Genomic DNA, 26,114 nt, shown 5'->3' with positions numbered 1-26,114 from the left:
GAAATTTTACGAGTTTAATCTCGCGTCTATATATTAATTAGTATATTTAATTATTAGTTATTAGTATATTAGTATATTAATATAAAAAATTACTTAAAATAAAAATTAACTGAAATAAAATATATAAAAATTTTTTTATTGATTTTATTTCAATTAGCTGACAAGGCCAACAAGTCTAACTAAAACTAAATAAACTATATAAAAACTAATAAAAATGACAAAAACACCCAACAAAATGAACTAAATTCAAATTGAAACAGAAAATATAAAAATCAAATCTTATTCAAAATATTAACACAGTATATGAATGATACTAAAATAGCACTAGTATGAACACAAAACAACTGATTTTAATGATAAAATATTATTATTATTATTATTTTTTGGTTATAAACAGTGTTTGGTTCATAACATTCCTTTGGAATATTATGGGAATTTTCACCCTTTTTTATTTTGGTATTAAGAGAGTTTTTGTGTCTCCATTGGAATTTCCTCCTCCTCTTTTTATTTACTCTTGACTTTGAAACATAAACAAACACAACATTTTAACTGTATATCAGGTTTATGATCTTTCTCTGGCAAAAGAAAACCGTTAAAGGTGTTTATTCGATCAAATCAAAGATTGCGCATGTAAACGGAGTCATTATCCCCAAACCATTATAATCTACTTAAGTTTAAAGATAGAAAGCAGGAAAAGAGATATTGTTTGTTTGGTTATAGTTCAACAAGAATACTCATACACACTTATACTAAAAGTAACAGCAGACCCTTATTCAAATAAGCTCTGGGTCTCTTGAACTCTATCTGTAGAATATTAGAGAGAAGAGAATAAATCACACTGACACAAATAAACACGTATGCATATACTTTCCAACCAGTTTAAACATTCTGCATGTATTTGTTTGTAACAGCCCAGTCTCACAAGGGAAACTTTGTCAGCGTACCACGGAAACATTGTCTGGTAGCTTTTTAACTGTGTATAGGAGAAATCCATTATGACTTTGGATGCTATGTTGCATTTGAGTAACACAAGAATAAGGAATACTTAGAAATTCTCACATAAATAGAACCAGATCACATTAAAATCAACTGCTGGCAAAAGTTTTGGAGATTTCTCGGAAATAAGGTGCAAGCATGATTAAGACTTTCTGGAATTCTACAATATAAGGTAATAAAAGTTAACTAATTGGAGATGGTGGTTTCTCCATGAGAGTATGTTAGTTTGTATATGTATGTGGTTAATGTGTTCTATGCCACGTTTACACTGTCAGCTGTTTCAATTTTTTCATACGTATCAGGCATATCTTCATGCACAATTTTTTTGTCATTGCTTCATGACAAATTAGTTCAGTCTGTTCTGCATGTATTTGTTTGTAACAGCCCAGTCTCACAAGGGAAACTTTGTCAGCGTACCACGGAAACATTGTCTGGTAGCTTTTTAACTGTGTATAGGAGAAATCCATTATGACTTTGGATGCTATGTTGCATTTGAGTAACACAAGAATAAGGAATACTTAGAAATTCTCACATAAATAGAACCAGATCACATTAAAATCAACTGCTGGCAAAAGTTTTGGAGATTTCTCGGAAATAAGGTGCAAGCATGATTAAGACTTTCTGGAATTCTACAATATAAGGTAATAAAAGTTAACTAATTGGAGATGGTAGTTTCTCCATGAGAGTATGTTAGTTTGCATATGTATGTGGTTAATGTGTTCTATGCCACGTTTACACTGTCAGCTGTTTCATTTTTTTCATACGTATCAGGCATATCTTCATGCACAATTTTTTGTCATTGCTTCATGACAAATTAGTTCAGTCTGGTCGGAAATCTTTACTTGATGTTGAGGTCATGTTAACAAATGCATGAGAATTTATAAATTATTAACTATGTTCTCATCTAAGTTGCAAATTAATCACAATATCACAAAAAAATACATGAAATAAGCATTTCCATCTAATGTGTTCAAGAGAACAAAATAATAGTTTCCAGAGAAACTGTATATTTTTTTAAATAATACACTCTTAGAAAAGTCTAAATAGGGCCCAATGTCCAATGTTTATATGAAGGAATTTTCCTTGTTTATTTTTGACAGGGGTTTACATCAACACATTTTAATGCTAACTTAGTATAGTACATGAAAATTAATGGATGGAAACACCAAGATGTGAATAAATATTCCAAAATAAAATAAAAAAAATATAAAAATGTAATCGCTTTCATTTTCATTTCTATTTTGCATCATTTTCTCTGAAAATGTTTTCTTGACCACACTAAACGGAAACACTGCTTTATTTACAAATTGATTTTTTATTTTATTTATTTTTTTGTGATACATTTCTATGGATTGTTTTTCTTACAGTGTAGTTACATTGAAAAATAATCTTTTTATTTATAATTTTATTTTTAAATAGAAATAATAAATCTAGGGTTGTCACTGAGGATAACTACAAAACCTCGAAAGTAATACATTCAAAGGCATTACAATTATAAGAATTTGGGTGCAGAACGTGTTATATTGTCAAGAAAATAAGGAAATATTGCAAATAAAATCTTAACGCATGATTTTTTCTCATTATTACATGCAAAATTGGTTATGTTGTATGTCTGAACCTCCACTCTGTATACAAACCATGTTAAAAAAAAACATGAGAAATTCCTGAATCATTAGACTTCTAAGTAAAAAAAAAATAAATAAATATGAATGAATAAGAAATAAAAACCAATTTGTGAATAAAGAAGTGTCAAGAAAAAACAGATGCAAAATAGAAATGAAAATGAAAGGGATTATTTTTTTCTGAATTTGGAATATTTATTTGCATCTTGGTGTTTCCATCCATTAATTTATGCCAAAAATTGCATGCAAATGTGTTCATGAAAACTCTGCTATTAGTGAGTTTTAAATTGAGGGTGTAAATGTGCTACTCAACTGCACTGACAGCACCGCACGGAGCAGTTTTAATGACGCAGTGCAGACTCACCATGGCACTGGACCTCAGGATTCCCCCAGAACAGTTCCCTGCACTCCTCACACGTCCTGCCTCCAAAACCAGGTTTACAGGAACACTGACCGGTCAGCTGAGACGAGCATAAACATACGCAAAAAAGTGTTTCGTTTGTGATTCAGTTTATATATGATTTAAATTAAGATGTGTGTGTTCATACCAGATCACAGGAGGACGTGTAAGAATGTTCAGGGTGGCACTGGCAAGGTTGGCATCCTTTGCCACTGTTTATGTTCCATGTGTTGGGGGCACAGCGGTCACAGTGCTGACCCACCACACCGGGCAGACATGGGCACTGGCCACTAACCCTGTCACACTCACACAAGCCGTCAACACATCTTTGCCTGGAACTTCCCACGAGATGGCACATGCATCCTGACGACAAAACGAAACAAAAAAGGCCTCACAATAGCTAAAAGATGATTTGAAGGGTAAAACTATGTTGCTCAGAGGTTGCTCTTTCATAGCTCACTCAAAAATAAAGATTCTGCCAATGTTTCTTTGGTGGACCACAGACAAAGATATTTTGAAAAGTCAGTTGTTCTTTTGGACCCCGTTGACTTTCATTGCATGGACAAAGACAGCTGAAACATTCTTCAAAATATATACAAAGTTCTATAATGAAACTCTAGATGGCACAGTCCGATAGATCTAACACAATATGACATAATGACATCATTATTCACAGCTGATTGGTTCTCTCCTGTATCGGTAGCCAATGAGTTCGCTGCTCAACATTCAAATATTTGGCTAGTGTTTGTTATAGCAGTAGCAGCGCACTTCAGAAACCCTCCACCTACCCTAGCTCCACCTGTATAGATCTGCTACGGGGTGATTCATGTATGCTATGTTATATGTGGATCAGCAATATTTCTTACATGCTCACGGCAGCATGTTGTGGATGTATTGGCAGTGGCAAGTCTTGGTACTTGCTCTATCAGATATATTCCGCCAAGACCAAATACATTAACATTGTCATGTATATTACCATGCAAATCACTCCGAGAGTTGTCATGACAGACCTTCTTTTCTCTATCATAGGACATCTAACATAGAACAACTAGCATATACCACATACTAAAAGAGCACTGAAAATGGATGGATTTTTAAACAAAAACACACACTTGTTTAGACTGTATACTTACTCCTGCAGTTCTGAGTACGGGCATCTCCATAATAACCACGACTGCAGTACTGGCACGCATTGCCATCGGAGTGAAACAGGCATTTGAGACAGGCACCAGTGCGGGCGTCACATGATTCAGGGTCCTGCATGTTAATATTTCTGTTACACTGACACGGATGGCACCGCCCTCCTGGGACCTGAGGGTTACCATAGTAACCAGAGGCACATTCCTCACACTTTGGTCCTATAGGATGGAACAGGAGTGAGATTTGTTTTATGTGAGTTTTAAATAATAGCTTGTTCTGTTAATTTCTCAGACTGCTGTATTCACCTTTGTAGCCTGAGCTGCAGACACACACCATTTGGAGAGAGTTGAAATTTTGGTAACAGCTTTCAGCGAACTGCATTCCACTTCCAGGTCCGTTAGGACACATACAAGGGCGACACGGCTCACTGGAGCCCAGCAGCGTGTTACGGTGATAACCACTTTCACACCTGGAACAGAGGGTTTCGAGAAACACAAGCATCTTTATTAAATATTCAATGTAGCTTAAACAGTAGAGTATCACACTAGCAACCCCAATGTCATAAAATGCCTTAAAAAATATAAAAATTATACATACTGGTATAAACACACACATACACATCACACAAAACATTCATCTTTAAAATAAAAGTCACCTTTCATGAACTAATAATGGAAATAATTTTTCATTGAAATAAACTTTCAATATAAACAATTATGACTAACCTATACTTAAAACCAATACAACAACATTTTTAAATATTTACCACTTTAAATGCACAACCAGGATATATCTTAAATAATTGGCTTCTCAAAAGAGCTTACTGAGCCCAGAGCTGCACTATGTGGCCCATTGAGCCCAGACACTGAGCTGCGCCACATGGCCTATGGGGAGTCTATGCAATTATGGTCAACTCTACAGCAAAAATACAGCAAACAATGAGCCTGCACCTTGTTTTAATAACTGCTTGTCTAACTGTTAAAATGTTACATCTGCTGTCTTAATAAAAGTATCTCTTCATCACTCCATCACTCTTTTGTTTTGCTCAGACAAGGATACTAAACGATTTTTAAAACTGCACAAAGTGCATGAATATTTAATGACTTAAGGACTAAGGTTTATGATTGAGTGTCCCTTGCTGAACAACCCACTATAACATTTTCACATGATATACTTTATTTTTGGTACCACAATTCAGGGTCAAAGCCACAAAAGTGGTGCTAACTCACCACTTTTTTCATAATTTCATAATAAAAGGTTAAAAACTTGTCCTTACCCAGGGTTTAAAAAAATAAGTTCACCCACTGTTAAAGGGATAGTTCACCCAAAAATGAAAATTACCCTATTGATTTACTCACCCTCAAGTTATCCTAGGTATATATGACTTTTTTCTTTCAGATAAATACAATCGGAGTTACTGTATATTTAAAAAAAAAAATGTCCTGGCTCTTCCATGCTTTATAATGGCAGTGAATGGGGGTCGAGATTTTAAGGCCCAAAAAAGTGCATCCATCCATCATAAAAAGTGCTCCATACAGCTCCACAAGGCCTTCTGAAGTGAAGTGATGTGTTTGTGTAAGAAAATTATCCATATTTAAACCTATATCTTCCTCTAGCTTCCACTCTAGTAATCTCTAGCTTCCACTGACTGTCTTATGAGCATTCACGAAAGAGTGGCATTCCAGCGGATGACATAGGATGTAGTCATAGCGTAAAGCCCCGTTCATACCAAGAACGATAACTATAAAGATAACGATAAAGATATAGTTCTAAAAATCATTCTCAATATTAAATAATAGCAGAGTCCACACCACAGCAATAACGATAAAGGCACAGAGAAACGATATCGTTGGAATCACTTTCAGAACGATTTTTTCCAGCTGATGAACGATAAAAATATTGACAGCCAATCAGAATCCATCCTGCTGTAACGAGCTGGAGAATTTAAAGCGGCAGATGAGCGAGCGCTTAGAATAAACAGACGATATCGTCCGCTGGTGTGGACGCTAATATCGTTATCTTTATAGTTATCGTTCTTGGTGTGAACGGGGCTTAAGAACAAAGTTTTGTTTACAGCAAAGGAAAACCATTGTGGAGTACTTTTTTTTTGATGGATGGACGCACTTTTTTGGGCTTGAAAATCTTGACACCCATTTATTGCCATTATAAAGCCAGGATATTTTTTAATATAACTCCGACTGTATTCACCTGAAAGAAGAAATTTGTATAAAACTAGGATGGCTTGAGGGTAAGTAAATCATAGGGTAATTTTCATTTTTAGGTGAACTATCCCTTAAATGTAGTGTGAAAAATAGCATCAAAATAGCATTATACTACCAAATCATATGTACAGTATCAGACCTATTAAACAATATTTTATCCTCTCTTACCTCTCACAGTTGTGGCCAGTGGTGTGACCCCTGCAGTTCAGACACTCGCCCGTAACTGGGTGGCACTGTTCACTGTTCCCATTACAGAAGCAGGGCTGGCATTGAGGGAAGCCCCAATGGTTGGGCTTACAGTTGCCACATTGCTGCCCATATGCCCCTGACACGCATAAACACTGGCCCGTGGTGGGGTGGCAGAATAGGTTCTGAGAGCCCAGTGGGTTACAGTCACATGCTAATGAAGAAGTGATCAGAAAAAAACATTGTTGATGTTATTCTATGCTAATGGATATGTTGGTGTTAATTGGTTTGTGTATGTGTGCATATGTGTAGTTTTCACTTACGTCTACATCCTGAGGGTCCAAACAGGTAGGTGGCCGGGGCACAGGTGTTGCAGTTCCTTCCTAAAACGTTGGGTCGACACTGACACTGCCCACCGATATTGTCACACACTGTGCTCAGAGAACCTTGGGGGTCACACTTACACTCTGCCAGTGATCAATAAATGAGAGACAATTCAGCAAAACTCTGAAAATAGGGCAGCAAGTTTAATAATAATGTACTTTTAAAGCTGAAGTATGCAATTTCTGCAGCACTAGCATTACCAAACTAAATAGCAAAATAATGATTGCTTTAAAGTAGGTTTCCCAAAAACAGCAGCAAAAGATTGTGGGAAATATAAACTCAAAAAAGCATAAACAGGTACTTAATTTGAAAATCTCTAGTATTAAATGAATCTAGCTGCATTTGTTATTCTTCTGTCTTTCTCACCAAGAGCTCCATTGTGTAGTAGTGCTGACACACTGAAGATGTAATCTCTGCAAATATCCATTAGGGGGATTTTAATAACACTCTGGCTGCGTTCCATACATCTGTATTTCTGGAACATCTCCCAGTCCTCCCGCTGCTGGGGTCCGCCAGAAAATAGATCCAGGTCTTGTACCTCTGGCAAAAGCACTATCTACAGAAGTCAGAGGTCAAGGTTTAAGTCAATATGAATGAATATTGTAATAAACCACTGTGTCGTAAATGTAGAGCTAGAGGAAAAATTGATTTGCATTAGTGGGTATGTGTGTAATTGCAGATGTGAGATGGTTTATGTTATATTCATGCAATGTAGATTTTTCAAAAATTGTAAATAAAACAAAGGTTATTTGAGTATGTTTTGGAAGAAAATACTATTTCAGTCTTTCTACTTCAAAATTTCATGTTTAATTTAAAGTGTTATTTGCTGTTTCTTTAAATTTAGCAATTTCTGAGTGAAATTATTTCAAATTAAATCCACCAAATTTAAAGTAAAATAAATACACATTTTTTTTCAGCGTGGTAAAATATATATATATATTATTGGAATATAAATGGTCCCGATGAGCCATAATAAAAATTTTAATCAAAATTTACAAATGCAAAAAGTTGTCTTTAAAAGGATTGGTTTAGTGATGGAGGTTAACAATATCATTAAAACCACTAAAGGCAAATGGAAAGCCATCACCATTACATATGTATTATATGTATTTTTTTTATTCATAAAGTATAGCTAAATATGATCACTTGATTTGTACATAATTTGTAAATTATATAATATTTTTTATTCAAAAATTGCTATCAATTTAATCAATATATACATTAAATAAACTTACTGAATCAACAAGTGTGTGAGGAGAAGAGTGATAGCTGTATGATGAGTACTGTGGGAAGCTAATTTTCGCTGTGTAATTCTGACCCTTCTCCAAACACACTGGGCCAGGCAGAACTGCATATCTGAAACACACAAACACACATTCAGGAGTCAAATACACAGTAAACTAAACTCTGCACACACACTAATGCAACCTTACCTGGATCCAGGGTGCAGTGAGACGGTCTGCTCATCGTTGTATGTAGAAGTGCAGTGTGCTGCTGGGTAAGTGCCTCTGGGCCGCTCTATCTGTACTACAACCTGCTCCCATTCATCTGGCAACTACAATAAATGCATCAAACACATGTGTTTATTTGTGTATGCTGCCTGTGTGGCAGATAAGTTTTAAATTGAATATGGTATGTGTGTTTATTACCAGTGGTTCATAGCGGATCATTAAGTTGTACTCCATAGATCGTGGTAAATTGTAAATGTTGAACCTCAGTGTTTCACCCTCTGGTACATTTGCAAATCCTTTACCCGTCCAGGTTGGTTTACGATCCAAGGATGACGGTCTCTGAAGCACTTTTACTTCCTGCATACAATCAATAGACACTCTGAATTTACTCATACAAATACATTTAGTTCTGTTACATGTTACCGTGAAGAACTCAAACACTCATTGAGCATCATTCATAGAACAGCAGACTGAGCAGAACAAACTTCTGTGTATACCCTAGTAAAAAAAGTAATGTATTAAAAATACATACAGAGTTCTGGCATGAAACTCTAGATGGCGCAGTCCGATAGGTCTAACTCAATCTGACCTAATGACATTACTGTATGTAAATTGTAACTTTCAATTAGTAACCATTTTTATGTAAATATTGCTATTAGTTTGTAAAACCATTCTTACAAAAACAAGCGCATTTCATTTGTATTGTAAAACTATTCTTAAATAAATTGTTGCACCTAATTTGTTTATAAAACTTCTTGTAAAGTTTTGCATTCAGTTAGTTCATAAAATCATAGCCCCCGGCCTCTACTCACTGTATACACCAAATACACAAAATAATGTTCTGTTTAGCAACATCATATGACCCCTTTAATAAATCATCAAATTAAATGATCAAAATTGTTTGTAAAAGCAGTCTTATGTAAACTGTCATGTGCAGTTTTTTCATAAAATCATTGTTACATTAGTTGTCGCATTCAATACATTCGTGTCACAGTTTTAAAATGCTAAATTCTTTTTATTTTTAAATGTTGAAAAAAAATTCTGCTTGTATTACATGAATGAAGGCGAATGTTACACTTACCGCTCCAAAGGAAGCATCCTCAGCTTCGTAAATATAGTGGTCCAGTGCCGCAAAGTAGTACCCAGAATGCACTTGGTCACATCGCCTACCAAACATATGCTTCTTACAAGCACACTGTCCTGTCTCCCGAGAACAACTACAGAGAGAACAAAAATATAAGGAAGAATATTTATGTAGGCCTGGATTAATTCCTTTATAATAAAACAATTAGAAATTAATTGACAAAGGCTAGTTATGATAATCAATTATTGTTATGTGGGTACTTACTTATTATTCAAAGCCCCACCTACGTCACAGTCACATGGTCTGCAGCCATCCATATCATTACTGAGACCCCAGTGCTGCGGCTGAAAGGGAAAACTGTGTTATGCACAAGCACACATACACAGATTGTACATAAACTTGTAATAACGCTCTTTTACCAGACACTGGTCACAATTTCGTCCAGTCACAAGACGTTTGCAGTAACAGCTTCCTGTCTGTATATCACAGGGACTTCCTGCTGGGAGTGTGCCTAGAGGATTACAGCTGCATGCTGGGTTTACAAAAACACACACAAAAGAAAGGATAAAACAAACATGATCCTAGGGGAAGCCAGGGGTCAAAGCCTTGAGAAAAACATGAAAAAAGCTGCTGGTGTGTGAATATGTGTGTGTTTACGCACACCGACAGCCTAATGGGTCGTCACTGAGGCCATAATGTCTCTTTTTACAGTGGTCACAACGTTGTCCCTCCACATTAGCTTTGCAACGACACTGTCCGGCAATCATATCTCTTAAAACATCCGTAGCGCTGTCACATAAGCCTCCGTTCAGAGAACCACGTGGGTCACAATCACAGGCTAAATACAAACAAATTACACAATTATAAAATAAAATGAATAAAATTTCTTCTATCTCAGTTTAATATGCAGAGCCAGTGTACTTTTAATTATTTAACTCTGAATTAAATTGTTCTTATAGGAGTAGTTCACTAACAGAATAAAAAATTCCTGATAATTTACTCACCCCCTTGTCATCCAAGATGTTCATGTCTTTCTTTCTTCAGTCGCAAAGAAATTACGTTTTTCGAGGAAAACATTCCAGGATTTTTCTCTATATAGTGGACTTCAATGGTGGCCACCAGGTTGAAGGTCCAAATTGCAGTTTCAGTGCAGCTTCAAAGGGCTCTAGCCGAAGAATAAGGATCTTATTTAGCGAAACGATCTGTCATTTTCTAAAAAAATACAAATGTATATACTTTTTAACTACAAATGGCCATCTTGCACTAGCTCTGAGATGCGCGTCCACAACTTCACGCATTATGTAATCACGTTGGAAAGGTCACGGACGGTTAGTTCTTCGTCTGTGTACTTCGGTTCAAAAATGTAGGGTAGGGTGAAAAACTCCATCTTATTTTTTCCTCTCCGACATCATTGTTTTACTTTTTTTTTTGTAAAGAGCGTTTGACCTTTTTTTGCACGTTCGCTTTGTAAACACTTACGCCTGCGTCACACGTGACCTTTCCAACGTTATTATGTAATGCATGAGGTCGAACTAGTGCAAGATGAGCATTTGTGGTTAAACTCTTTATTTTTTTTTTAGAAAATGACCAATCGTTTGGCTAGATAAGACCCTTCCCTTATTCCTCGGCTGCACTGAAACTGCAATTTGGACCTTCAACCGATTGAAGTCCACCATATGGAGAAAAATCCTGGAATGTTTTCCTTAAAAACCTTAATTTCTTTTCGAATTATGAAAGAAAGACATGAACATCTTGGATGGCACCGGGGTGAGCAAATTATCAGGAACTTTTTATTCTGCAAGTGAACTAAACCTTTAACCCATAACATGCCTTCAAGTAATGCATCATAAAAAGCTTTAGAGCTTCCCTTCTGCATTGTAACACAACAAAATCTATCCACTTTAAAGTGTTAAACACACTTACGCTCGCAGATCCTGGGGTCTCTGATGTTTCTGCCAGGGTGCCTGTAGTAAAAGGGTTTGCAGTTCTCACACCATTGGCCCTCTGTGTTGTGCTGACAGTCATCACACACTCCTCCACTCCTATTTCCCGATGACAGATACACCGCCATGTCAAAATGACAGGAATACGAGTGATGGTTACACTCACATCCTGAGAGAAAGAAAAAAGATGAGTGAACTAAGCAAATTTAAAGCATTTCATTTCATTTCAGAATGCATAAATGTCAGTGGGAAATAATGTTGTTATGTTTTGTAATAAACTGTGGGCTGTCATACTCTTGCATGCATTTGTCTCTCGACCCACTGCTGGTCTCCAGGGCAGATCTTGGTAAAAGTCCTCACACTCTTCACAGTTCAGTCCAGTAGTGTGGTGATTGCACATGCAATGACCATGAACCTGCACACACAGACACAGGTGAGTAGTGCGAGTGAATCTGGATTGTGATTGTTGTTGTTTTGTTTACTCACCATGCCCTCGACCCCTGCCTCATTGCCGACCGGTGCACACTTGGAGGCGTGGCCATAGCAGAAACAGTTGCCACGGACGACCATATCGTAGAGAGTGTAATAGTATTTCTTTTTCACCCCCTCTCGGTCATCAAACAGATCATCACCTAGAGTGTGCAACTTTTCCATCCGTATGCGCAAGTTTGTAATCTTCAGTAAGTCTACATGCAGGTAACGCCCATACAAACAAATATCAGTAGTCAGACCAAAAATATATAAACACACTCAAAGAAAACAAATTGTTTTTTTTTTGTTTTTCAAATTCACTTCTCAGCTTTTTGACACAAGTAGTCGTTGTACAAGTTAAATTTCCCTCTTGATTTATATAGTAGTCAACATTTGAAGTGGATCAAAACCTTTCATCAAAGTTGTCCTAAAACTAAAACAATACCCGTTCTTGTCTTAGGACAACTTTGATTAACTTTTTTGATGCACTTCAAATGTTGACTACTGTAGTTTAATCATTCTCGGAAAATGATGTTCCCTATTCGTGTCCCTAAGTTTTTATCAGGATACTAAATATAATCACATTATTTAATCAATTTAACAAAATTAATAGAATAAATAAATAAATGTATTAATTAATTTAAATTAATTTATTAATCATTCCATTCCTTACCATTACATTTTAATGGTTTACAATAAAACAACAAAAAAAAACAGATTCTACCTAAATGTTACTTTTATTAAAAATCAAATATTATGCTTTTACTAGTTTTTTTAAATGCTTAACATTTTAATATGCTTTAAATGCTAAAGAAATTTTCCTGAAAAGTGAGTGATTTTTATTTGCATTTTCATTTATTTTATTTATTTTTGTATTTAAGCAAGTCATTTTTATTTGTATATTTATTTTCATACTTTGGTGCACCAAACGTCTATGGGGGTTATATTCATTCTTACGTTAAGACTGAGGTGTCAAAATAAAAACAATTGTGTGAAAATCCAGTAGAAATCTTTTCAAATAACAAGAGGGTTGCTGCCATGATTTACTTACTCTGAATGCGTGGGCTGTAAGGGTCAGGAATCTTAAATGCAGGATCAAGTGCCCTAAAAATGACCTGTGTACAAGTATACAAGAACAGTGACTCAGGAGTTTAAATACTACTTTTTGCATCGTATGTATAAGTACTTATGTGTATATTTGTTTATGCATGAGTACTACACACCTCTCCTTCTGTTGATGGCTCAATGCCTGAATAGCGGCTGTCACAAATGACATCATCCACTTTTCTGATTGGCCCCTGAGGGACGTGCGGATAGGATTCAGTACAGTGGAAAGCGTAGTAACGGTACACCTGCCAGCTTCGCCCATAATCTGCGGAACGCTCAATCAGCATGGCTGCCGGCCGAAAGGTCTGTGGGAAAAAAGCAATAAGTTTAAATTTACTTAGGATCAGATACTAAAAACAGCAAAAGTTTCTCAAAAGCATCGTAGCAACTTAGCAAGGAGGCCATAGAGGCCGCCAATGGCTTCTATGATCAACTTACAATCAGAAACACAGCTCTGGACTTAAAGAGAAGAACTTCAAACACATCTGCACATATGTTCTACATTCCTCAAGACTGCTCTAGTTCAGTGTGTTTGCGTGTGCGTGACAGTGTCTTTCTCACCTTAAAGGTCATGATGAGGTGTGTGAAGTGGAATTCGGCTTCCAAATCCAGCTGAATGGTCACATTTTCAACTCCTAATATAGAGGAATGGATAAATGAGTGAAGAAATAAATAAATGAGGTTAGGAAGAGAGGTTGAAATTCATTGGACTCTTTCTAAAGATATTTTATGCAACAGTTCCAGTCATCTAATTTGATTGGTGAAGGATGTACTGAATTTGCGCTGATATTGCACCTTGTTTGATATAACTTGTTGTTACACTACATATATTTTTAATTAATATTACAATCAGATTTTTGAAATGCTCTTAATTTTATATATTTTAGAAAAGCACAGTATATTATTATTATATAATATATAAATATATATAAAATATAAATATTAGTTTACTGCAAAGGATCTGGTACGGATAGTTTCCAGTGTAGCGTCTGGACCATATTTCCCTTAACCAGGAAATTAACGTTCTTAGAATTGACAGACAGTTGACCCTGAGAGGTCAAGTAAATATCTACAGCGGATCTAAATATTTATAATTAATTATAACTAGTTATGATTAATTATTCATATTTCCCTTATGAGCTGATTCGCTACACCAAGTTCAAAATATCAAAGTCGGTGGGTTATTTCATGAAAAAAGAATTTTCCTTGATCTTTTGAAACAAAAGACTTCACTGTCTTATGTAAACATACTGAAAGTTTCAGAAGTCAAAACTTCCTCTTGAGTCTAAAAAGATCGCCGTGTCCAAATATGCCTGCTTCCCTAACATATAGTATAGTAGGCAAAAAAACAGTACATAAAATGAATAGCATGTCTAGTACTTTGTTAACGGCCGTGATGTTTATTGTATCATCAAATGTAGTAGTTAGACTATGTAATTTCAGATGCAGCTAATTTTTTAAGCTGAGCTGCAAAAACAACTTGTTCTGCAATCAATGGATTTCTGGCAATTCCATATTAACATACAACATCCAGTCATAGTGAAGTAATACAAAGGAAGTACAAAGTAGGATGGATACCAGTATTCCAAAACCCCAGAAGAGGATAATGTAAGTACAGGGAAATGGAAAACATGCTCAATGAATCATGCTCATGCTCAGGAATGCTGAACTTTAACATAGTCAACGTAGTGGTTGATGGCAACATAGTTGGATAGTTTTCTGACAAAATAATGATCTTTAAAAAAGCATCATATGACCCCTTTAAATTAAATTTGCAAAGAGACGGATTGGGCTGCTTAAACAATATTAGACTTGATGGAAAACCCACAGCAAATGAGTAAATTTTATAACTGATTTTACGTGCATACACTAAAAAATGCTGGGTTAAATGCAACCCAGCGCTGGGTTAAAAAGGGACAAACCCAGCTATTGGGTTGTTTTGACCCAGCGGTTCGGTTCAAAACATCCCAACCACTGGGTCAAAACAACCCAATAGCTGGGTTTGTCCCTTTTTAACCCAACGCTGGGTTATATTTAACCCAGCATTTTTTAGAGTGTAGATACAGAGATTTTGCATTCACTCTCAAACCTTGTGCATTCTCTTCCAAAAGTATTGCAGTCCCCTGAGAAATTCTGTGTTTGATTGCAAAAGCATTTAAATATAGCTTTTCCTCACACCTGATATAATTTCCATCACAAAAATTTTGTGAGCAAACGCAAAGTTTCTTAAGGCAATGGAAACGTTTTTGCAAGAGAATGCAGTTTCTTGAGGGTACACAAAAGTTGTGCAAGAGTATGCAAAAGCATTGAAATATAATTTTTCCTCCCATCTAACTTTTTTCTATCACCATGTCCTTTTAGGGGCTCCATACAATACAAATCTTAAAGGTACAGTAGCAACTGTAAAACAGGCTGTTTAATTCTAGTAGTCAGATGGAAAACGGTTATGAATAACTAACTAATGATCAGTGTTGGGGGTAATATATTACAAGTAACGCAAGTTACGTAATCAGATTACTTTTTTTCAAGTAACTAATAAAGTAACGCATTACTTTCCATAAAAAAGGAACGTAATTAGTTAATTTTTTTATGGAGTAATGCAATATTGTAATGCATTACTTTTAAAAGTAACTTTCCCCAACACTGCTAATGATAAATGTAACATGTATATGCAGTCCATAAATTAACAAACTATCACTGTACAAAAAGTAACATTATACACTAAAGGAAGTTGAAAATGAAAAAGAAGCATAATCTTAAAATCCCTTTTATTAAAAACATTATTGAAAAATTATAGAAAATGTCCACATTTTCTTCTTTATATTTAGTGGGAACAAGGGTGCAACAAAAGAGCAGCACAATGCCAAATAAAGCATCCAAAGTCATAAATTCCCTGAATTAGTGATGCCGTGCCACACCCTTACATTCAGTCCGGTAGCGTGACTGTTGTGGAAGCCAGTCGCTAGGGAGAGAGCAGGCCAGCTGTTTCCCACGCCCAGCGGCTGCATTCATCCCAACTCTTACTTTCTCATTCCCACTACTTCCTGTCAGCTCTTCTTCTCAGCCGAACTATTTCTTTTACTTTTTCTCCCTGCCGTTCTCTCTTTGTCTGCCCAAGTTTTGGCAATGATACATAGTACTGTATGTTCTTCCAGTGTATATTCTTTTGGGACCAATGATAAGAGAATTGTGTGTTTTTGTGAGACTTGACGGTGTATTTCATTATTTCAAAATAGTTGAGTGATTCGAGTCTCATTTATGTTCCATTTAAAGGAAAATTCACCCAAAATAAAAACTCATCATTTATTCACCCTATGTCGTTCCAAACCTCTTTCATATTTGGAACACATTGAAATACATTTTGGTAATATTTTGGAAGAATGTTGGTATATATACAGTATATATTATAAGTATTGCTTTTTATTTCTCCTCTTTCCTATTACTTGTTTCACTTCTGTTTCAGTTTTTATAACCATTTCTTACTATGTGTAAGTACGTTTTTTTTTTTTTAGCATGTAAGTTTGGCAGTGTTATTTTTTAGGATTACTGATAAACTACTGTCGTTTGATTTGTATTATTTGTATTTGTTATTTATTTTAATTTTAGTTAAATTATGTCTGAATTTATTATGTCTGTATAGGTCTTTTATTCAGTTTTAGTTTTATTTCATTTGAGTTATTTTAATACTTCGACAAACTAAATGGAAATGAAATAATATATATATTGAATTTAGTTGTTTTAATACTACAATTGATTGCTTCTGTTGTCCTCATTTGTAAGTCGCATTGGATAAAAGCGTCTGCTAAATGACTAAATAAATAAATAAAAAATAAAATGTTGGTAACAAAGTAATTCTGGTGACCGCTGACTTCCACAACACGGAAAAAAGACATATCTCAGAATATCTTCTTTTATGTTCCACAGAGTAAAGAAAGACAAACAGGTTTGGAAACACATAAGGGCGAGTAAATAATGACAAAATAACATTTTTTTGGGTGAACTATCCTTTTAAATATAAATTTTGTCTCAGGGGTTACTAATATTACTAATAAAACACACAAATTCGACAATTGTTGGCATACAGTGAGAAGCTACAAATATGTACATAGTAAACCTCCGATATTTCAGTCTTTGAACATTTTTGAATATTTGAGTACATAAGAGATTCAACTTTTGATTGCAACTTTGTTATCTTTGTAAATCTGTGCTTTGTTGAGTTTACCTCTGAAACTCTACAGGAGACATACCTATTAGATTACTAAGAGATCTGTCTAGGAGAAACAACTGAGATATTAATGAGATATTATTTGTGATTGTTCTTACTGTTGTGTGAGAACTTACCGTTCTCGGACTGCCACCAGGTTTTGAGGCGGTTGGGAGCGAAAGTTGTCACCACATTCTCAATGGTGTGGCTGTTGGGGTTGGTGAACTCATTGTACATGCGCCGAGAATCGCATTCAAAACAGTCTGTTTCATCCTGGACAGAGATTGAGATGCAGATGTTAGTGGAGCGTGTGAGACATATAGAGTCTTTTGGGGTTTAGCGAAAAGAAGAACACATTCATGCAGACAGCAGGAATCCAGATGTTCTGGACGTGCACCTGTTTTTCTCACCCTCTCATACACATGACTCACTAACATAAACACATGTATACACAGAAAAACTCACAGACTAAATCTAACTGACATGGTCAAGTAAATTTATACACATAACCAAGTCAAAAAAACAGAAATATTTACAAAATTTTCTTGGTTATGGTTGGTTATGTTTTTCATACAATGAATGTTAACAGGAACTGGTGCTGCAAAGCTCAAAAACGGACAAAAATGCATGATAAAAGCAGTCTAAATGACTATATTTGCTATATAATGCACAATATTGGGCCAGATTTACTAAACGGGGCAAATTAGTGTGAGAGCGCAATCCCATAGAAGTGCTGATGGAAGTGGAGAGTTCTGCGGTTTATCCGCTGACAATGCACACATTAACGAACAAAGACGCAGCCAGACCATTTCCATAATGACCAACACAATCTACCAAGATCTGCGCAAATTAGCGTACTTTTATGGTGGGTTTCTAAATAGCTTCCAACTTCATTTATTATTATTGCAAGGAAAATAATCACTAGGGCATTCTGAAAAACATCTTCTCCACAAAGAAAGAAAGAAAGTCATTTGATCAGAAAGAAAGTCAAGGATTTGGAATGACATTAAGGTTTGATAGCATCTTATATTTGTGAATCCAGACATTGGACTATTAAGTTCCAGATCAAATACACACAGTTCAGATCACACGCATATCACACATTGACATTTACAGTCAGACTTTAGTCTGAGCTTCTCACCATTGCTCAATTCATCGCTCACAATATATAACTCAGAATACACAGAAGAAAAAAAAAATGGGCCACACAGATAATGCAATGAGCAAAACAGTGACCTAAGGGGGTCTGGAACATCTGACATGGGGCCTTCATCCTCCCACCACATACTCTCCACACAGAGATCTGATTGTTTATCAGACAGTGAATATAAGTGTGGAAAGAAACCCACCCAGCAACATAGACAGATTATGACCAAATCAGATGTTTTTAGCTTGTATATGTAATGTATAAGAATATATATATATAAGCCTAATTTATGCATTGTGCCATTGATTTCATGACAATCAAATCTGCTTACCCCAAAATTGTCATTACTGCAATGTGTTTTACTTCTGTGTTTTTCCTCATTATTCTCAATGGAGATTCTCATTATTGCAATACAATCATTTGTAATCATTATAATAAAATTTAGCATATAAAATTTAGTACGTAAGTCATGTACAATAGAGAAAATAACTGAAAAAAAATGTATACAAAAAAACTACTTACATTATATTATATAGCGCATAACAAATAATTATACATACAATATTTTGTTTAAACCAATTTAACATATCTTTGGATATTTGATAGTAATTCTTAAGTGCATGTCTGTCTTTTATAATGCATGACTGTGTCTAACTATGCATTACCTGCAAATGGCTGACAATGCAGAATCTATCTGGTCCATCCAGTCCACAGGTGGAGGAGACTGCAAGCCGATGTGCTCTTCCTATCAGCAAATCACCTGTAGCAGGGTAACAGCTCCCCTCTGCACACTTGTCATTGTGATCGGGTACTTGTGCCAGGGTGTGCAAAGCAATAGCTATGGGAATCGCATTGATTGTACCGATTAAATTGCATCCTACTATTTTTCAACATGAGTGGCATAACAAGTGTCATGAATCCCAAATGTTAACCAGAGACATTAAAAAAAGTACAATCAAAGTTTGGAGCCAGATGTCATACTTATTGCTCCAGTGAATGTTTCTCAGGGTAATTTTACATACAGCCACTAACATCACGTGATAAACAAACACTGATCTGTGATTTTGAATCAAAATCTTATAGTTTCTGTGATACAACTCTTGTGACAACTAGCCCCTTAGTTATGCAAGTCATACATTATTTTTTATTTAATTTTAATGTGTATACTATTACATCACTGAAACATTGGTGAACTATATACATGGTTAATCATTTTGGCTTCTGGTTACAGTCTTTGGAGTCTGTTTCTAATTACTGAAATGAATTTCACATGAGAACGTTTAATGACCCGATGGAGAGCTGAATGTGGCATGCAGGAAACCAGATGGGATGCACACAAACCTCTAGACACCAAACTTGACACTATGTAACACCAAAACGAAATGCATTTATATTGGATGCTGACTTTGGACCACATAACATTTCACAAATACTACATACCCTTACCTTTCTTTCCATACTTATATTTAAGAAGTTGAAATAATAAAATAAAGTTTCAAACTAGAACTAAAACTGTTTTGAATCATGACAGGAACTCTTAAACAACTTTGATTCTCTAGTTCTTTAGAAATCTACCTTACAGAATCTAAAAACCCAACACACTGATCTGTGTAAAAACAATAATATTTCTGGGTCACCATCAAACTTCATACATAAACTGTATCAAATGAAACCCAGTGTCTTTTACATTTACGTTATGAATGGAAGAATACTAATAAACAAAACTTACATATCGTAAGAGCTGTAATCTGGAGAATCCACATGGTTGCTCTCGTCCTCCAGTAATGTTTTCCAGAGCTGAATAACTGTGTGTGTGGAGCGTGGGAGAAGCGAAGCTCCCGCCCATGATATTAGTCAACGCTGATTTACGCATGTAGTGCTGCTGCAAACCCTGTATCACGCCAAACACTCTGGCGGAGTCTCAAATCCTTTCACGTTTAAATGAAAAAGACAGGATTTTTATAATTGCATATTTATTCATCCACAACTGATCTGTGAATTTAAAAACATGACATTGAACTTGGCAAACTTATTACATTCCTACATACCCAAATATTTTAAAATCTGGAATCTGGTGGCTTTTGCATCAATTCTGTTCAAAATATGATCATAATTATATAATAAGCATGATATTCGCTTTAGAAAATAAAAATTAATTGTTTTATCAAAACACATTTTAAACATAATTAAATTAGATAATGGATTAATCTCATTTCAACTTTGCATTTCTAACACATTCTTAGAAATGGATTGTGGGTACAAACTGAAGTATATCCAGAAATGTTGCCCAAATATTGTATTTAGTGTATCAAGAAATATTGCCCAACACAACCTAAACTGTGCTTGTAATGCCTTAAGTTATTGTCATCATAACCTATATACATCATTACAAACCTTAATAATGCATTTATGTGTAACTTATACTACAAAAGTATTAAAAAAAATAATGTCCACTTTTATTTTCTACAGATACCAAAGTGAAAAGTAAGAAGTGCTGGCAATCATTATCAGCAATATTTGAAATAAAGTGTAATTGTTGTAGATGACAGAACTACAGTTTGGCTTTTACTGCAAAGTTTGAACTGAAGTAGAGGTGCTGCCGCAGAAATGCTAAAATCTTCTCCCATGCGTTCTCCTGTGCGTATGCGTGTGGTTTCGTCTGTCCACCCCACAGCATGACAACTGCAGCAACAACAACACATTCAGTGAATATTCAAGGGATACACTGCACATATAATCATACATTTAAGAAGGTCTAAATACTTTGATCCTATACAAAAAAATGCAAAACGAAACAGTAGCTCATGCATGCTTACTCTTCTCCTTCATTTCCTGCAGGATGAAGTTAGATGCTCGGAAGTGAGGCGAGTATGGAGGTTCAATCAGATGACCTGCGCCAGGATACGTCAGGACCGTCAACAGGTGTCGATTTCCTGCTTTCTCCATCATCATCTCCATCTGAGTGTAAAAGACCCATATCAAGGATCCAATTCAGATCAGATGATTTCAGTCATAGCAGGTGAGAACACTACACCAAGATTAACTGCAGTAAATAATTTAAAGAGACAGTTCACCCAAAAATGACAATTAAGTCATTTACTTACCCTTGTGTGACTCTACTCTAAATAAAAAAGATAATAGTAGACCAGTGCTTTTTTTAACATCTTTCTTTTAAGAATTGTTTTTTTTAGTGAATCAGTTCATCAATTTCACAAAACCTAGTAACAGCTCATTGGAGGAGAAGAATAACAGCAAATAACGACATACATTTAGTTTTGTTCCTTATACAAAGCATTCATATGACAACATTTTTGTAATACTACACATTTTAATGCATTGTTCATGTCTTTTTGAAGGTTAAAAAACTCATTCACCCATTTATTGTAAATGTATTAAAAGTCCTAAGATTTCGTGTTTATAGTGATAGTGGCACCTAGTGGCCAAGGTTGATACAGCATGTTAAAAGGACCGCTCAAAAATGAATACTCTGTGAATATATAATCACCATCAAGATGTTCCACACCGGTCAAATTTTGAGATATTTTGAGAATTGTCTCAGTCTTTTATGTTTGTCCATTCACTGGAAGTCAATGGTAACCAAAACTCTTTGTTACTGTTACTAACATTCTTCAGAATATCTATTACAGTTTTATTTTTATATGATCAGTTTTTATTTTTATTTTAGTTCGTTTCGGTAAGTTTTATTTTATTTTTTATAATTTTTATTAGTTTTAGTGCTTCAACTATTTCAGCTCAGTTTTAGTCAAGGCAACATTTATAATTTACATTTAAGTGTAAGTTTTTTTTAAATCTAGTAATCAATAACTGATACAAAGGAAAAAAACAGAGAAAAAAAAATGAATTGATGTGCATGAATTGATAACAAAATTTTCATTTTTGGTAACTATTCCTTTAATTTTGTCTTATTGTCTATTGTCTTACAAGGTCTGTCCTTTCCAGGTATCTTATGAAATCATAAATGTTTAGTAATATGTTCAGTTTAGCCAAACTGAAATATATGTGACTCACATCTTCAGCAGATTCAACAGAAGCCCAGTTCTGATCATCACCAGCGTTCACCAACAGAAGAGGACACTTTATTCTCCCAACCTTTGTGTATGTGAAAAAAACAGATCTTACATTAAAAACAACAACAACAACAACAACAACAACAGACAAAGAAAAAGACTATGTATGAACAAATCTATATAATCTGTAAATTGTACTCACATCCACTTTGAGAGCTGGGTCTGAGGGAATTGGCAAGATAATGTCTCTGTGTATTACCTGGTTCTCCTCATTCACACGTACCCTATCTATATACCTGCAAAAACATTACTTGTTACTGTTTATCATTAGGATCAGTCTTTTACTGTAAATGTCTCATATGGATAATTTATTGACTGTTATTTTATATCTGGGTAGATAAAACTACTCAAATCTACTCATTTAAATAATCTAGCAATTAAATGTGTGGGTAAATTTCCCTCAAATGCTCTGGATAACTAAACTAATATGATTATTTCAAATAAAAAGGACAAATAAGGTCAAATTTTCTTTAAACATTCTTTAAACTCCAAAGTTTCTGGCACTATCAAGCAATATGAATTACTATAGCTTTAGATAAGGCTCAATAATGTTTAATGTTCACTCACTTTTTCATTTCCTCAAATACTTCAAAGAGGGATTTATCAACAGGAAACACATGACTTCCACTGATACACACACAGCACTGGGGCTACAAAACAGTAATATGACATTACAAACTAAAAAGCTGCATTTAAATGTAGATAACTGTACATGTGTGTAGGTCAAGCAAACCTTGATGACTTTGGAGAAGGCTGCCATACTGAGTGTGACAGCACTTCCAAAAGACAGCCCAAGCATTGCCATACGGTCCCTCTGTACCTTTGGATGATTCTGCAGGATCTGGTATGCTTTCTACAGGAACAATGTATATGCACACACACAAATATGAAGTAAACAGAAAGACCTGGGAAGAGGGAAACTGGAAGTGCAAGAAAATGCATGGGTAACAAATGAAATGACAGGTCAGTAACAGTTGTAGATCATCAAGGATATCATGTCAGAGTTGCTACACTTTAGGAGACTGTCAAAAGTTTTGAATTACATTACCTCAAAGTATGACACATCAACATCAGCTGTTCTCAGCTCTTCTGGAGCGAGGTACTCAAGTGCCATGGATGCAAAGCCATGAGATGCAAGCAGGGCAGAACGATACTCAACCAAACCACCACCTCCTCCCCACAGGTCCAGCACTCCTGGGTACGGCCCAGGACCTAAAAAAAACACATGGCAAGCTATTTACAAGCAATTTACAGGACCTAAATGTCTCCAAGAAAATTGTCTGTATATACTCAATAATAACCCGCTGTGTGACAGCATACAATCACAGTCAAATGTGCCAAGTGGTTTTGAAAACTTTTCAAGAAGTTTTCATTTAAAGCTGCTTTAATGTAAATTTAAAGATCTTTTCTTTTGTATTGTTACATACATCAAGTAAAACGGATTAACAAAAAATAGCTTGCAGTCAATATTGTATTGCAGGGTTTAAGCAGACTAAATGACTGGAGAAGTTTGGCATACATCACCAGAATATAACAAAGAGTGAAAAATTTAAGGGGGTCTGAATACTTTCCGTACCCACTGTATATATAGATAAATACATTTATATATAAATAAATATAAAGTTATTATTTTTAAATTAAAAAAATCGTTTCATGCCAACTAGTCATAAAATTGTTAAATTATCTCATATATTTTAATACAGTGACATTGACATACATGTTATGAGGGTTTCTACATTTATTTTTAAACAAGTTTAGTTCCACAACATAATCTTGAATTGGCAGACAAAACTTTTTCAAATGCTGAAACGTTATTTCAAATGCTAAGCAATAATAATAAAAGATTATGTCAAACTACTTCAAGTAATATTTTAAAATAACTTTTTAAGGCTGTTTCATTATGATATCAACAGTTCTGTCATCCTGCCATTAAAAAACGAAACAAAATAAAATTCAGAAATGAATCAACCTTGTCATCTTAGCAGAGGCTTATTTAAGTCACTGTATACATATGAATTGTATTTTGATATATCATTACATCATTGTGTGGTTGTGTTTACCTGGAGGAAGAAATAAAGTTCCTCGTACTCCATTCTCCCTGATGTTCACCCTCTGCACGCCTGGCGCAACATACCAGCGCTCTATGGTACTGGTTGCCAGGGGTGTTTGCTGGCTGAATCCTTGAGATAGATGCCCACCATATACTGAGATGTGAATTACCATTGGTGTGAGTATATTCGTCTTACGCAGCCTTGAATAAAAGAGACAGGAATCAAAGATTAGTGGAGGAAAATTCTGAAGAAATGGATGACTTTTCCAAGACTTACAGTACATCTCACATTTAGTATTCATTTGGCAAAAAAAGGGAATTTAAACTTTGTGAGACAGACAGCATTAAGAAAAAAAAAAACATGATTTTGCCAGCCTAAGTTACCTGAGTCCAGGTCGACTTCCCGGTATGGGCCTCATGCTCCATAGCAACCCCATCTGCTCTGTGCCTTCATAGGTGCCTCCCAAACTTTCATCTTTGGCCACTAAATTTCAAAAGGATCAAATAATTTTATATGTTGGTCGAAGTAGGTTATTCATCATCATTCAAGGTAGTTTAGGTAGTTGATAAGCTGGATTACGATCTAGCCAGGCTGGGGATTTCCTTTCATTATCTCCCTACAGTAAACATAGTTATGTTATGGAATTAACCATATTTGTAGCCTATACACCACCTTCAGGAGGATTTTATTCGGTAGGGATTAACTAAATGGATCCAAGATGACAATAAAGACTTTTATACTATTACAAAAATTTCCATTTCAAATAAAAGCTGCTCTTTTGAACTTTCTATTCTGCAAAGAATCCTGAAATGTATCATGGTTTCCACAAATATTTGAGCAGCACAAATGTTTTCAATATTGACAAATGTTACTTGAGCATATTAGCATATTAGGATCATGTGACACTGAAAACTTTGGCTATGGCGTTTTAAAATAGTAAACAGTTATTTTAAATTGTAATAATATGTAATACTATTACCGTTTTACTCCATTTTTGCATTCTCTGTAAGCATAAGAGACGTCTTTCAAAAACATTTTAAAAATCTTACTGATCCCAAACTTTTGAATGGTATTGTATGTTGTTGGCAGGTCCTATATTACAGTAATAACTTTAATAACTCTAAGGGTCATGCATTAGACTGACTGTGCACCTGTCACTGTCCCGTATTCATCACTGATGTAGTGTCCAAATGCCTCCCAGAAGTCCTTGTCCTCTGATTGATGTAGAGAGTGTAGCGTCACCTTTTGATTTGGCAGTAAATTCATTATGACAATCTGAAATTTCTCGTCCACCAGTGCTCGATTGGGCTGAACAGTCAGCAGAGGACAAGTCCCACTCTCAGTGCTCACAGTCCTATACAAATTAAATAAGATTGAAAACTATATAACCAATGTCTTGTATTCTATTAAACAGCAAGATTGTGTAAGCAATTAGTATGTTTGAATAATAATAAAAAAAAAAAGTAGTGGCAGCAGTTTTGGTCAGTGTTGGGGGTAACGCATTACAAGTAACGCGAGTTTTTCAAGTAACTAGTAAAGTAACAAATTACTTTTTAATTTACAAGAGAATATCTGAGTTTCTTTTTCAAATAAGTAACGCAAGTTACTTTTTTTTCCC

General features: G+C 35.2%; 2 protein-coding genes across 7 annotated transcripts in view; both read right to left on the bottom strand.

Moving 5' to 3' along the window:
• Positions 1–20,162, bottom strand: part of lamb1b (laminin, beta 1b) — a 30,674-nt gene extending 10,512 nt beyond the window's left edge. The window contains exons 1-23 of the mRNA XM_016487152.1: positions 20,087–20,162; positions 19,023–19,195; positions 17,348–17,483; positions 13,568–13,641; positions 13,123–13,311; positions 12,951–13,014; positions 11,915–12,114; positions 11,723–11,843; positions 11,409–11,597; positions 10,147–10,323; positions 9,905–10,017; positions 9,750–9,829; positions 9,483–9,618; positions 8,600–8,758; positions 8,384–8,505; positions 8,186–8,306; positions 7,317–7,506; positions 6,890–7,033; positions 6,549–6,780; positions 4,464–4,627; positions 4,152–4,376; positions 3,167–3,381; positions 2,983–3,079 (exon numbers count right to left, since the gene is read on the bottom strand). Coding sequence (XP_016342638.1) covers positions 2,983–3,079; positions 3,167–3,381; positions 4,152–4,376; positions 4,464–4,627; positions 6,549–6,780; positions 6,890–7,033; positions 7,317–7,506; positions 8,186–8,306; positions 8,384–8,505; positions 8,600–8,758; positions 9,483–9,618; positions 9,750–9,829; positions 9,905–10,017; positions 10,147–10,323; positions 11,409–11,597; positions 11,723–11,843; positions 11,915–12,114; positions 12,951–13,014; positions 13,123–13,311; positions 13,568–13,641; positions 17,348–17,483; positions 19,023–19,195; positions 20,087–20,120 — 3,355 coding nt within the window. The 5' untranslated portion in view covers positions 20,121–20,162. The remainder of the gene's footprint in view (positions 1–2,982; positions 3,080–3,166; positions 3,382–4,151; positions 4,377–4,463; positions 4,628–6,548; positions 6,781–6,889; positions 7,034–7,316; positions 7,507–8,185; positions 8,307–8,383; positions 8,506–8,599; positions 8,759–9,482; positions 9,619–9,749; positions 9,830–9,904; positions 10,018–10,146; positions 10,324–11,408; positions 11,598–11,722; positions 11,844–11,914; positions 12,115–12,950; positions 13,015–13,122; positions 13,312–13,567; positions 13,642–17,347; positions 17,484–19,022; positions 19,196–20,086) is intronic.
• A 186-nt stretch (positions 20,163–20,348) lies between these two features.
• The window catches only part of acot18 (acyl-CoA thioesterase 18), a 10,717-nt gene continuing 4,951 nt past the window's right edge, over positions 20,349–26,114 (bottom strand). For all 6 annotated transcript variants that reach the window (XM_016487148.1, XM_016487147.1, XM_016487146.1 and 3 more), the window contains 7 exons: positions 23,494–23,657; positions 23,179–23,298; positions 23,013–23,095; positions 22,588–22,681; positions 22,387–22,467; positions 21,174–21,315; positions 20,349–21,039 (listed from right to left, as the gene is read on the bottom strand). In XM_016487148.1, coding sequence (XP_016342634.1) covers positions 20,909–21,039; positions 21,174–21,315; positions 22,387–22,467; positions 22,588–22,681; positions 23,013–23,095; positions 23,179–23,298; positions 23,494–23,657 — 815 coding nt within the window. In that variant the 3' untranslated portion in view covers positions 20,349–20,908. The remainder of the gene's footprint in view (positions 21,040–21,173; positions 21,316–22,386; positions 22,468–22,587; positions 22,682–23,012; positions 23,096–23,178; positions 23,299–23,493; positions 23,658–26,114) is intronic.

Source organism: Sinocyclocheilus anshuiensis, unplaced genomic scaffold, assembly GCF_001515605.1.
Source record: "Sinocyclocheilus anshuiensis isolate Anshui unplaced genomic scaffold, SAMN03320099.WGS_v1.1 scaffold882, whole genome shotgun sequence".
Lineage (NCBI taxonomy): Eukaryota > Metazoa > Chordata > Actinopteri > Cypriniformes > Cyprinidae > Sinocyclocheilus > Sinocyclocheilus anshuiensis.
Note: the sequence above shows the minus strand (reverse complement) of the source record. Positions and strands in the feature narration are given on the sequence as shown.